This window comes from Pelodiscus sinensis, chromosome 26, assembly GCF_052426305.1.
Source record: "Pelodiscus sinensis isolate ZL-2025 chromosome 26, ASM5242630v1, whole genome shotgun sequence".
NCBI classification, from domain to species: Eukaryota; Metazoa; Chordata; order Testudines; family Trionychidae; genus Pelodiscus; species Pelodiscus sinensis.
This window is the reverse complement of record NC_143077.1, coordinates 15,196,029-15,208,914: the sequence shown is the minus strand read 5'-3', so window position 1 is coordinate 15,208,914 and position 12,886 is coordinate 15,196,029. Positions and strand designations below refer to the sequence as shown.

The 12,886-nt window shown below is 56.8% G+C and overlaps 1 protein-coding gene across 7 annotated transcripts in view; it reads left to right on the top strand.

The window, feature by feature from the left end:
* The window catches only part of TMEM200B (transmembrane protein 200B), a 39,763-nt gene that overhangs the window by 12,409 nt on the left and 14,468 nt on the right, over window positions 1–12,886 (top strand). For 4 of the 7 annotated variants that reach the window (XM_075909111.2, XM_075909110.2, XM_075909114.2 and 1 more), the window contains exon 2: window positions 4,172–5,514. In XM_075909111.2, coding sequence (XP_075765226.2) covers window positions 4,172–5,514 — 1,343 coding nt within the window. Of the gene's footprint in view, window positions 1–4,171; window positions 6,497–12,886 lie in introns of those variants that run through there. The other 3 variants (XM_075909113.2, XM_075909115.2, XM_089773545.1) reach the window with 2 other exon arrangements.

Below are 12,886 nucleotides of genomic sequence, written 5' to 3'. Positions count from 1 at the left end.
CCGAGCTGCAGAAATGAGCTGTAGATACCCATGGCTGTAAAGTGACATCCACAGCTTTGCAGGGTCCTGCCAATCAGCTCTATGTGAAGAGGAAACCAGAGGGTGAGCTGCAGATCACAGCCCAGAAGAGCAGAGCTGGGCACATCCGAACACACGGTGCCATCCTACACAGTTGTCGTCTTTGACACACAGGTCGTTTCCAGGAATGAAAGGTGGGACTCACAGCCCGTCTGTGTAAGACGCAGGTGAACTTGAAGTCTGACCGAAGGGTGACTTGGAAGGAGGGTCAGTTGGGTGTGATGCTTGTTAGTCCCTGAGCAATTATAGACAGTTGCAAAGGGAAAGCTGCTGGCTCTCTTTGCTGGGCTCTGCAGCGGGGCATGTGGGGCTTAGAGGAACCTCAATGAGAGGAAGGGAATTAGGTTTAAAGAGAGACAGTCAAGGCTGACAGCCAAAAATAGGACCAGCCCATTGTATGTTCTAATGGTAAGACTGTGTGTGAAATTTACAAGAATCCTCTTCCCTGCAACTGCTGGGAATGGATTGCACTCTGGGGGTGGTTTTCACTCAACCTTAGAGCCGCCAAAGTTTGCAGTGGCATCAAAGAGGCTTTGCAAAATCCGTGGAGTTTGGAGATTTGTATTTTTTTTAAACATTGACGCTGTCAGCAGGACATTTAAAAGTTTTAATGTAATTTAAAAGTAGGTCAAATCTAAGATCGTAATTGAGGCTAGTTGCTCTCCATAGCGGGCTGGGAACAACACAATATAAACAACAGCACACTGTGGAGAAGCAGCATAATCTTGGGAAGGCTTAAAGTGCCTGCTAACTTCATTTGGTAGCAGACAGTTTTAAGGGAGAAAATCTCACTCATTTGCGGGCTAACTCCATTACTTTAGGTGACTGTTAAGGCAACCTTTATGATGCATCCCCCATATGATGAAGGCTTTCGCAGTATCAAAGGCAGATTTAAAATCTCACCCGTCAGTAGGCTGTGGGTTTTGTTGGTTTTTTTTTTTCCCTTTAAATCTCCCTCATTCAAATTGTCACAGCTTGACAGGCCTGTGCCAGGAACACACTGTCATCAAGAAGCTTGTATACTTAATTCCTTCCCTCTGATACTAATAATGCCTTAAGATGATTAAAATTGGAAGAACTTTTGCATCTAATTTGCTTTCCATTGCTTATGCTGTTTGCTGGCTTTTTGCACTTCGCTCAAGTTAGGTAGTGAAATTAGGTCACTTTCCTTTCTTCCTCCTTTCCTTGTGTATGTTTTTAGTTTCCAGTCAGTATTACTTTCAGGCTGAAGGGCAGTCGCTGTATCCTGTAACAAGGAACCCAGTTCAGTTTGGGACCATGCTGTAGTCTTTCTGCCTCCGCACCATGGCCCGTCTGCATCTTCACGCTGCGTGGGACTCGTATCGGCGCATTGTGGGAGCGACTAGGCAGCTCTCCAATCCTGCTTCAGCAGGGCATAGAGTGCCCGGAAATCCTGCAGGACTGGCCAAGTCCATCATATGGGCGCTGTTAGGGGGTCTGGTCTGTGCCACGTAAGGGCTACATTCCAGCCCAGTTACAGGAAACACCTCTGACTGGGGCAAGGTGCTGTTGGCTGCTAAGTCGGTGTGTGGACGCAAACCTCCTTAGTGTAGCTGGACTGTAGCTTGGGCACCTGGCTGCTGTCAAAAGACCAGATACTGGGCTAAATGGGTAGAATATTTGCAAACCCAATTTCAAGCCACAATTGGAGGAGAGGGGGGAATATTCTCCGGGTGTTTGATTTGGTTTTTTTTTGCAAAATCTGATCAGCTGTGGCTCAGTTGGTGCCTGCCTGCTAATGCAGCCACATGCTTCCAGCCATGGTGGTGACCTCCTGACAGGCCAGAAAGAGAATCTGTTGGCAGGTTGTCAGGTAGGCCTGACAGCTCTAGAACTGACCTAGAAACCAGGCTGTGCTGCTGCTTCTTTAACAAAGACTTGCCGAGCACAGCGTGCGCTTTACCTCTGTGAAGTATGTGCATGCCAGGTGTAGCCAACCCATGTCTTTGCTCCACGCTGAGGGGAATGTCCCTGTGAAACTCTGGAGGGTTATTTTTCTTGCACCTGTGGTGCCTTTGGGGTATATTGGCTGCTACTTACCGGAGTCACCACTGCACATCCCAAGAGAAATCGACTGCACCTGTTCTGTTCATTCCCGCTGTGCCACCTGGCTTTGGCCTCTGTCGGAAGACAAGATACGGGGCTAGATGGACCTTTGCGCTGACCCAGTCTAGCTGTTCCTATGTTCTTATCTAATGATCCCTCCTGACCTTACGTACCATGGCCGTGTCTAGATTGGCATGATTTTCCAGAAATGCTCTTAATGGGAAAGTTTTCCATTCAAAGCATTTTCGAAACAGAGCGTTTAGATTGCCACGGACGCTTTTCCGCAAAAGCACTCGGGGCTTTTTTGCGGAAAACAAATCTGAGCTGTCTACACTGGCCCTTTTGCACAAAAGTTTTGCACAGAAGGGACTTTTGCCTGAACGGGAGCAGAATAGTATTTCCACAAGAAGCACTGATTTCTTACAGTAGGAAGTCAGTGCTTTTGCGGAAATTCAAGCGGCCAGTGTAGACAGCTGGCAAGTTTTTCCGGAAAAGCGGCTGATTTTCCGGAAAAACTGGCCAGTCTAGACACAGCCCATGACTCTTATGTTCCTTTGAAAGCCAGGTTTGTCATGCCAGCCAATCCCTGAAGTGCTATAAGCCCCACCCATAACAGTGCAAGTTCACGTAGGACCCCCAGAAAAAGCAACTGACAATGAGCAAAAAGCAAAATGGCGCCTCTAGTTACACTGCCCAAGCTGAGCAAAGAGCAGGAAGTAAAAGGCAGAAGGAGGAATCGGTAGAACAGGCCCTTATGTTGTTGCATTTCTCCTGCCAATGACCCTGTCATAGGAAAAGAGCTTTTTCTCTCCACCTCTGATGGGGCCTCTGAAGCCTTCGTGTTGAGTTAGTGGCAAGGGTTGATTTATGTGTGGCCATAAACCAGACCCCTGGCTCTGCACTGATCGGCTCCCTGTGCCTCTTTTGAGATGCATCAGCTTAGTTTGACAAGGTTCTTGCTGTCAGCCCCATGATGCTGCAGGCCAAAGAAGCTGGATTCTGCCCGGCTTCCAGCATCTTCACTAGAGCTGCAGGCTGAGTCTGGAATGGAAGGTCATTAGCATGAATGATGGGGGCTGGTGAGTTAGGGAAGTTCACAGCGTGGGGAGCAGACGCCTGGCTCAGCAGCAGTCAGTAATAATAATGCTAATGCTGATCATTTAAAAAAAACCTCGTTTTGATTAGGAAACGGAGCAGATTGGCAAATCAATGTGATGGTCCCACGATCCTCTGCTGCTTTCTTTTGTCAGGTTTGGTTTTAATGGAGACATTTTTCCTGCTTCCAGGAGAATGATTCAGTTGTAAGGCCCTGGGCTGGGAGCTGGGGGTTCGAGGCTTTGTTGCACTCAGACATGCTGTGTAACTTTAGTCATGTCATAGCCCTACACCATGCCTCAGTTTCCCCAGCTACAAAACGTGGATAACAAGATCGACTACCCAGAGATGTGGTGAGGCTAAGCTAATATTGTGTCAGATCCTTCAGCATCCCTCCCTAGAAGATGCCCGAAAAATGGAAAGTACAGCGTGGAAGCCTGAGTTCTTACTGCGACTTCCGTGTGAATGTTCTTTGAGCAAGGGTTGTTTTAAAGACACCACTATGTGACCCAGTTAATAACAGGTCAACAAATCTTGCATGTGCCTGCACTGCTCTGAGGTGCTCAGAGAGCTATTTGCACTCACCTGCCTTACATTTGCAGAACCCTTCGGGGAAGGGACCGCTGTTTTCTTCCGCAGTACATGCAGTCAGTCTTACTAAGTCATCAGGCAGATGTGCGCTGCTTTGTGTGGGCACGGGCTAGGTGCCTGTGTTTGAATGACAACCTCCCCCCCAGCTGTTCAGCCGTTGTCTAGCTTCTGAGTAGGAGGAGAAAAATGCCTCCAGGAGGATGTAGCCCTGAGCCAGAGAAGGGAATGAGAAGGCCTGTTGCATGAGCCGCCATGTCCCAGTTCCTCAGTTGTGAGCCCTTTCCCTCCACTGCCTGCTAGTGATGTCTTCTGTTCATCTCTTTTCTCCCCGATTCTCTAGAAAGATCTGACCAGGGGGATGCCATGACGGCTGGAAGCGTTGAAGCCAGCAGAGCCATGAGAAATCAGGATCGTCCGGAGAAGAAGTCCCTGGGACATGCCCCTCCTTCCCGGAGGCATCGACGCAAGCTGAGGCACAAGCCACCAGCCGAGGTGAGGGTGAAGGGGCAGCTCCGGATGCGCTCAACCTCTGGAGCCTTCGTGATGGTGGGCGTCTCCGTTGTCTTGGTCGGCATGACGATTGCCGTGGTGGGCTACTGGCCACACCAGGGCCCACATGCAGCTGGGCCTTCAGCCAGGCCAGTTAACTCCAGCAGCCCAGGGGACATCAAAAAGCAAGTGAAGGTCTCTGCCCATGCCCGCTACCTCCCTCACAGCGAGAAGCTGAAGCTGATTGGCCCCGTTATCATGGGCGTTGGCCTCTTCATTGTCATCTGTGCCAACACCATGCTGTACGAGAACAGGGACACGGAGACCCGCCTGTTGATGCAGAAAGGCCTGTACTCCATGACCACGGGCCTCCCCCAGGATCTGAGCCATGAGGAGAAGTACTGCCAGAGGACTAGCTTGCCCCACCTCAAGGCCAATGCTGAGTGTGTGGAGGGCTGTTACGAGGTGGATCTCTCCTCCAGCGGCTTCCAATCCTCTTCCAATCCCAGGAACAAGTGGGCTGACTGCTACGGGCCCAGCCGGCTCCAGACAACAGCCCAGCTGCTCCATCACAAGGGAGTTTCTCCCTCCATGTCCCTCCTCAGCGTCCGCTCAGACTCTGGCAACTCCATGGAAGGGAACTTCAATCCGTCCTTCACCCAGGGGAGCGAGTCAATCATTTCCTCAGCCGCTAATGCCTTGTCGCTTCCCGTCATAAAGGTGAATAACTGCCTCGTCGAGAAGCCGGCTGCCTCTCGGCGGGTGAGCGACGAGGGGGGGAGCAGCCTGCCCGGGACGCCAGATGAGGTGCTGCGGCTCTCCTGGTCTCTTCCACCCGGCCACTCCCCCGGAGGCCGTGACCTCCAGGGTGGCCACGTCGTCATTAACATTGACAATGGGCCTCCCTCCCTCGCGGTGGTCGAGACACTCCTGAACCCAGCAGGCAGCGAGGCCGAATGCAGCTTAGACATGCAGCTCCCCAACCCGGGTCACTCCAAGTCGCTGGATCTCGGGAAGCCGGGGGTGCTGCTGGTGGCGCCCATCAAAGAGCGGAAGAACAGGAGCTGGCCTAGACTCGACCACATCAGCCTGGTTGGCTACGCCAAACTGGAGAGCACGGGCGAGTCCTCCGACAGGCTCCTAGAGCCGGCCGAGCCGCAGGGCAGGGACGAACCCAGCCTCAGCATGCAGGAGGTGGGAGCAGAATTGGGCTCACGAGTCTGACTTGGCAGGGGATGGGCGACGCAGCCAGGCTGCCTGTCCGGCCATTGCTCGCTTGGCGGACTGCTGGGCAGGTGGTTCTTTGAACAGCTGCTCCAGTGAGGAGGGGGGAGGTCAGTGCTGCTGACTGAGCCTAGTACAGGCCTGATCCCCCTTCAGGGAGACGCTTCAGGTCTCCCCTCCCCAGAGCCCCCTGGGGCTGAGTCACTGCTCCAGTTCTCAGTGGGCGGGCGTGGCCTGACCTCGCGCCCCCGCTCCCCAGGCTACGTGGGGAAGCCGGGCTTAGCCACTGAAGAGAGGTGGGTGGGGATCCCCCTACAACGCTGCAGGGGCCCCTTTCCTCATTGCTCACTGGAAGGGCAGCAGCAGTAGGTGGACGAGGGCGCCACGCTGCTAGGCCCCTGGTCAGTAGCAGGGTTATTGAATGTTCCCTCGCCACCCTGAGGGGCTGAGTCAGTCATTTTGTACGATGTTTTAGCAACGGCCTTTGCAAAGCTCCCGTCTTCTGCAGCAAGTTCCATTTGCCACTGGCCGGCAGGCAGGATCTCCGCTGGGCGGGTTTCATTGAGCCCAGAACCTGGCTGAACACAAGGAAGCAATGGGGGCATTTCCCTATGTCTGGATGGGGCTCCCCTGGCCCAGGGCAGGCCCGCGCTGCAGTCGGGGCGTATCCCTGGCCGAGGGCAGGCCCGCGCTGCAGTCGGGGCGTATCCCTGGCCGAGGGCAGGCCCGCGCTGCAGTCGGGGCGTATCCCCGGCCCAGGGCAGGCCCCCGCTGCAGTCGGGGCGTATCCCCGGCCCAGGGCAGGCCCGCGCTGCAGTCGGGGTGTATCCCCGGCCCAGGGCAGGCCCGCGCTGCAGTCGGGGCGTATCCCCGGCCGAGGGCAGGCCCGCGCTGCAGTCGGGGCGTATCCCTGGCCCAGGGCAGGCCCGCGCTGCAGTCGGGGCGTATCCCCGGCCCAGGGCAGGCCCGCGCTGCAGTCGGGGCGTATCCCTGGCCCAGGCCAGGCCAGCGCTGCAGTCGGGGCGTATCCCTGGCCCAGGGCAGGTCCGCGCTGCAGTCGGGGCGTATCCCCGGCCGAGGGCAGGCCAGCGCTGCAGTCGGGGCGTATCCCCGGCCGAGGGCAGGCCCGCGCTGCAGTCGGGGCGTATCCCCGGCCCAGGGCAGGCCCGCGCTGCAGTCGGGGCGTATCCCCGGCCCAGGGCAGGCCCGCGCTGCAGTCGGGGCGTATCCCCGGCCCAGGGCAGGCCCGCGCTGCAGTCGGGGCGTATCCCCGGCCCAGGGCAGGCCCGCGCTGCAGTCGGGGCGTATCCCCGGCCGAGGGCAGGCCCGCGCTGCAGTCGGGGCGTATCCCCGGCCGAGGGCAGGCCCGCGCTGCAGTCGGGGCGTGTCCCCGGCCGAGGGCAGGCCAGCGCTGCAGTCGGGGCGTGTCCCCGGCCGAGGGCAGGCCCGCGCTGCAGTCGGGGCGTGTCCCCGGCCCAGGGCAGGCCCGCGCTGCAGTCGGGGCGTGTCCCCGGCCCAGGGCAGGCCCCCGCTGCAGTCGGGGCGAGACCCTGGCCGAGGGCAGGCCCGCGCTGCAGTCGGGGCGTATCCCTGGCCGAGGGCAGGCCCGCGCTGCAGTCGGGGCGTATCCCTGGCCCAGGGCAGGCCCGCGCTGCAGTCGGGGCATGATTGCTACTCAGACAGGCACACCCCTGCTAGCTGTAATGTAGCTAAAACTAGCAGTGAGCCTGCAGCTGCACAGACCTCACCAGGGGGCTAGGAACATGAGCAGCGCCTGGGGTCAGGGTGGGTTTTATGCAGCCTGTACTGCTGTGTCCTTGTTAGCTGGAGTAAAGCTACCCTGCACGTGCCTCTTGGTCACAAATCCGTATCCGCTGGCACTCGTGGGGCGCACGTACGCCGGCTCGGAATGTGGCCCTAGAGCTGTGTGAGAGGACAGGGAAGGGGGAGAATTGGACTTTTTCCTGGGAAATTTTCATCATTTAATTTTGACCAGTTCCCATCCCCTTTTGCCTCGGCTGTTGTGTCTCTTCACCTAGCGCCTCCGCAAAGCTGCTCTCTGGGTGGGAGGAGGAGAGTGTCGGCGCCTTTTCACAAACATGCAGCACACGTTGTCCTTTGGCTGGATGTTCGCCCTGCGGGCGGGGCCCTGGCCCCCAGCCCTTTGCCCAGGAAAAAGGAGGCTGGGGAGAAGGGTGGTGACCTCCACCAGAGTATTTCAAGCGTACGCGGACGTGAGCCAGGATGTGAAGGCAGATCCCGCGCAGGCACCAGGCTAGCCAGGCCCGGGTGGGGGCTTAGGCAGCTGCAGCAGGTTGGTTTGTAACTAGAGATAAAGGGGAACCTGGATCCGAGCCCTAGTTTGGTTGGTCGATTTGTGCAAAACCAGCCACAAGTGAAGTTTTGCAAACTCCAAACTGTGCTCCTGCTGCCCCAGCACAGTTCAGGGCAGGGTCCAGTGTGTGGCAGGCGCATTTCCCAGCCTTGTGGCTAGAAGGTCTGGACGGGCTAGGCCCACACCCATTCCGGCACCAGCGCTGTGGTCCGACGAGGTAGAAATTAAAGGCTCAAGATTTGTTTCTTTTGTAGATCACAGCCAGGCATGCTGCCCTTGCAGATAGGCTAGGCTAGTGACTCCAGTGGGGCATGGGGAGCTCGCTGGGTTCAGGTTCTGTCCATCACTGATACAAAACCCCAGAGTGATAGCACAGTCCCTGGGGGGTGTTTATGGGTTTGTGTAACAGCGGGTCAGGGGGGCAGGCAGGTGGAGGTGGGTGGGGTATGGGGCACAGCAGGAGCGGAGACCTCTCAGTGAAGGGATTCTTAGGAGGGGAAGTTTTGCGCCCGAAGGCAAAGTCTTGAGTGTTTTGGGCAGACGCTGGATTTGCCTGAGCTCTGGGCGTTGGCCACGGCGCTGGGCTGCCTCGGCCGAGGAACGGCAGTAGCGCGGCAGGAGGCTGCACAGCTCTTCCTGCGCGCCAAGCACCACGTGGAGCGTGCCCGCACCTGGTCAGTGAGCGAGGTGCAGGCTTCCTGCCCCCACACCCGCGCCGGAGGGTGGCACAAGAATACTCCGGCCACGTAAAAGAGTCGCACCCCCAACCTCCTCTCCCACTGCCTGGGCGACTCCTGCAGGCATGTGCCTTGGGTCATTGCAGAACTAGGCAACTTACGAACCCAGCAGGGCCAGATTAAAAAGGGGCTGTAGGGCCTGCAGCCCCCAAAATATCTCCAGGCTGTCAAACGTGCAGCTCTTTGGGGGCCCCGGTTTGCAGCCACTAAACCCCCGTGCTCTGGCCCTGCCTGGTGGGGTGTGGAAGCGGAGCCACGTGCTATTCCTCCCGTCCCCGCTAGGCGGCAGCTGCAAGCTCCTGGATCTTTGCTCCTGGTTCCCTTGCCTGCAGGCTCGGCCCCCGCAGCTCCCATGGACCGGGAATCGCCGCCCCTGAGCCCCGAGGACGGTGCCTGCAGGCGAGCACAGGGCAGTGCACAGAGCCACCGGCCCCCTCCACTCCTGGGGGCCTGCACCAGCAAAGAGGAGTTGCCCCCAGGGAATTGCGCCACTTCTCAACCCCCAGCCCTGAGCCCCCTCCCACACCCTAACTCCCCCTCAGACCCTGCACCCTCACACTCCTGCCCTGAGTCCCCTCGTGCACCCAGGAATGGGCTAAGAGGGTGCTTGGTTCTGCCGTGAGGGCAGGGGCCTGGACTTGATGCCCCCCCCCCCCCGAGGTCCCTTCCAGTTCTGGCGTTCAGTGAGTATGATTCAGTTCCCTGCCTCAACCCACAACCCTCTCCCACACACTGATACTCTCACCACATGGCCTATTTATCCCTCCTTCCTGGTTTCTTCCAAGCTGGCTGGAGTCACGTGGCCAGTGGCCAGGTGTGTCTTTGGCCTCCAGAGATCCATTGTTCCCTGGAGACTTGCTCATTGGCATGTCCATAGGCTGAGCATTCTTCATCTATTCTCAGCCCCAGAGAAATATTCAGTATCCACACAGAATACCTGCTGAGAACTTCACACACAGACATTATATGATTACACGAATAGCATATAGAGAATCAGTATAAAGTAAGCTTTTCTTTGACACCTCACATGCCTCCCTCCTCTCCCCCCCCCCCCCGGGTGCAGCAGTGCCCTGGCTGCACCCCTCAAAATCCAATAACATGACAGGAGGCACATGCCATCTATGCTAGGTATAATCACATGGATGCTCCTCTCCCGTCCATGCTGATCTGCTCTCAGCGGGGTCTCCCACTTTGTCTGGCGTCCTGGCGCTGGAGCACAGCTCCCTGCTGCCTATGAACATGAGGGCTGGAGTGGGAGCTCTCCCTGCAAGCTGTCTGTAAGAAAACAAAGGGGCAATATGTGGGTCTCGAGGTGGGGAGCGTTCAGCTGCATCTGCATCTGGGTGCGGGTTGGGTTTCTAACACCCGTGGAGTTGGCAGGGTCTGTAATGGCTGGAAGAAACCAAGCCCCAATGAGTGTTCTGAACTGCCCGGCCCCACCGCAGGGGGCCCACGCCTGTACACAGAGTCTGACTCCTCGCCTTACACCCACTTGAGCTGCTCTCCTGGGGGGAAGACGGATGGTCCAGAGGTTCTGAGACTGGAGAGACCAGGCTTCGCTTTTCTGCTCGCTATCACAGATTCCCCATGGGACCTGGGGCAAGTTCCTTAGGCCCTGAAACTCCTAGATATTTAGGTGCCTCGCTCCCATTGGCTCAGTGCCCATACCTCTGAAACCCGAGGCTAACAGCATTTCCCGAGCTGGAAGCATAAAGGCATTAAAGACTGCAAGCTGCTCAAATCCAATCGCAATGGGAGCTGTAGGTAGATTTACCCCCACGAGAGGAGAGTCAGGCAGCTGGACTTTGGTCTGCTGATCCAAGGGTCCTCTGTGTCCGATAGCCGGGCACATCGCAGTTTGGCAGGAAGCTGAGGACGCATCTGCTGCCCATTTTCTTCTGGGCGAGGCATTTCAGAGACATGTTTCCAGTTTTCCTCCTGACGTCCCTTTCCAAATTCTCTCAGTTTCCTTCACCGTGACCCGAGTCACCCCCCGGAAGGTGAGCTGAGAATCCAACTGAGCCCTGGCTTTGGAGCGGTTAAAGGGGCAGTTGCTATATAAAGCTCATCTCTGCCTTTTAGCTACGTCCTGTCTCGTAGTTAATGACACTGCAGCCAGCCTGGTACAAGTCAGGTTTAATTTTTACCTTCTTGTTGCCTGTAGCGAGATTTGACATTGCTCAGTTCCCATGCATTAGGCCAGTGCTGTGATGTTCCTCATGTTGCAGGGGCCCGGTGTAGTCCAGCGAATAAGGCAGCCAGCTTGGCTAAATCTAATCCCCGCTTTCCCTCTGGCTCAGTGTGGCCCCAAGTCCCATAAACATCCGCTACCTCAGTTTCCCCATCTGCATAATGAGACGCTGTCTACTTGTAGAGCACTTAGAGACCCTTGGCTAGAATATCCTCTGTGAATATTATTAGAGGATTGATCACAGGAGTCTTCAGTCCTGCCGCAAAGCTCGTTCTGTGACCATAAACACGGCACTTAACATCGCCTTGCCTCAGTTTCCCCATCTGGTTTAAAACAAAAGGGAAAAGGGTGTCCTGAAGATCAGCCAGTGTGTGAAGTGCTAAATATTCTCCCTGGGGGGAGGTTTGTGTGGGTGCGTCTTTCAAAAGCAGAACCACTCTGGTTTTCTCCTGGCCCTTCTCCCCGGTCCCCCTCTCGCGGGCGTTACTCCTGCTTCAAGCGGGGGGTGACGGGGCTTTGGCGAGGGGGCTCTGCACTGCAATGACACGTTGGAACTGAGCAGGGGGCAGTGACTGACTTGGCTGAAGGCCCAACGGGAAGTTACACAGTAACTGTCTGCTCTGAGCTCCTGTGTAGCCCAGGCCGGAGACCCTCTGCCAGGGACTTGCTTGTGGTCCAACTGGAGGGAGCACACGTCCTAGAGAGACCTCCAGTCCCAATGGGAACCCGCCCAAGTGATAGAGAATCCATCACCTGCCTTGAGAATTTGCTTCCCGTGCTCCCTTGGCCCTTTCTCCTGATAAGCAGACAAGTTTCCTGAAATAATAAAGCCGTTTCCTCTGGGTGACCTTTCACTTTTCTCAGGGCAGGGCCTGCTGGCTTTGCAAGGGCCGTTCTGGCTGCGAGCCAGCTCCCCACAGCCTGCTCCTCATGCAGCGTCAGGCTCCAATTCCAGAAGAGCCCAGCACAGTCAGTATCCGAGCTCTCGCTTGCCTGGCCCTTTGGTAGGCAAACAGAAGCTGCCTGCAGCACCAACCTGCCCTGGCTCCTAGCCTCACTGCACCAAGGAGAAGGCAGCCACAGCTCCATTGACGCTACAGCCCAGGCTTGGCCTGGCTTAATATCAGAGGCACGTGCACCTCTTCTGGGAGCACTCCCGGGCCCTGCCCCACCACCTCCCTGCAGCTGAAACCTGAGTTCAGACTTGGCTTCCGGCCTGGGGCATACCTCAGTTTCCCCATCCGGAAATGGGCCCTTGGGCAGTGCAGCTCCCAGTGTTTATGGGTCCTGATGATGTTTAGTCTTGGGGTCCAGCCCCACTGTGCCAGGTGCTGCACATTCGTGTAATGTATCGGCTGCCTCTCTGAACTGAACTCCTTCGCTGCCCCCTCCTGGCCCCTCCAATGGGGTAAACACCAAACCGTTCTCACGTCCAAACTGGCTCTCGCTGCACTCGGACCCAGTGCCAACCTCTGCCTGACCCCAGGGAGGGTGTTTCCAGGGGACGTGACTTATTTCAAATGGAGGGGGATGCAAGAACAAAAATCAGCCAGTCTGGGATAGGGCCACCCTGGAGGCGGCATAAGGATTCAAGTGATGGACATTGGGCGTCCCGCTCCTCTGGCTTCCTCAGGGTTTGAAGAATGAGGAGGACTGGGTGGCAGAGGCCTATGTTCCTTGCAGGCCAATGGAGTCTCGCGCACTACGGAGAGCCGAGCCAGCCTGCCCCGAGAGATGCTGGCACTGACGGAGCCAGACACTTCCCGGGCTCTGAGAGGCTTGGCTCTGACATGACACGTAGTGTGAAAGTCGGCTGCTGCTCTCAGGATCGCAGAGGAGGCGTTTTAATAGCAGCCCGTCAGCTGCCTTTCAAAATCCAGCTCCAACGCAAAGCAGCAAGGTTAAAATAGCGGCGGCGGCAGCCCAAACATCGCCGAGATGGGAGCACTTCGCCCGGCGCGGGTGTGGGGCTTGGAGGGGGCTGCTTTAGGGTCAGCGTTTGCTCCCAGCAGTATTGGGGTTTGTCATTTGTTACAGTGGCATGAGAGGCCCCAAAGGAGGACAGGCCCCCCGGTGTGA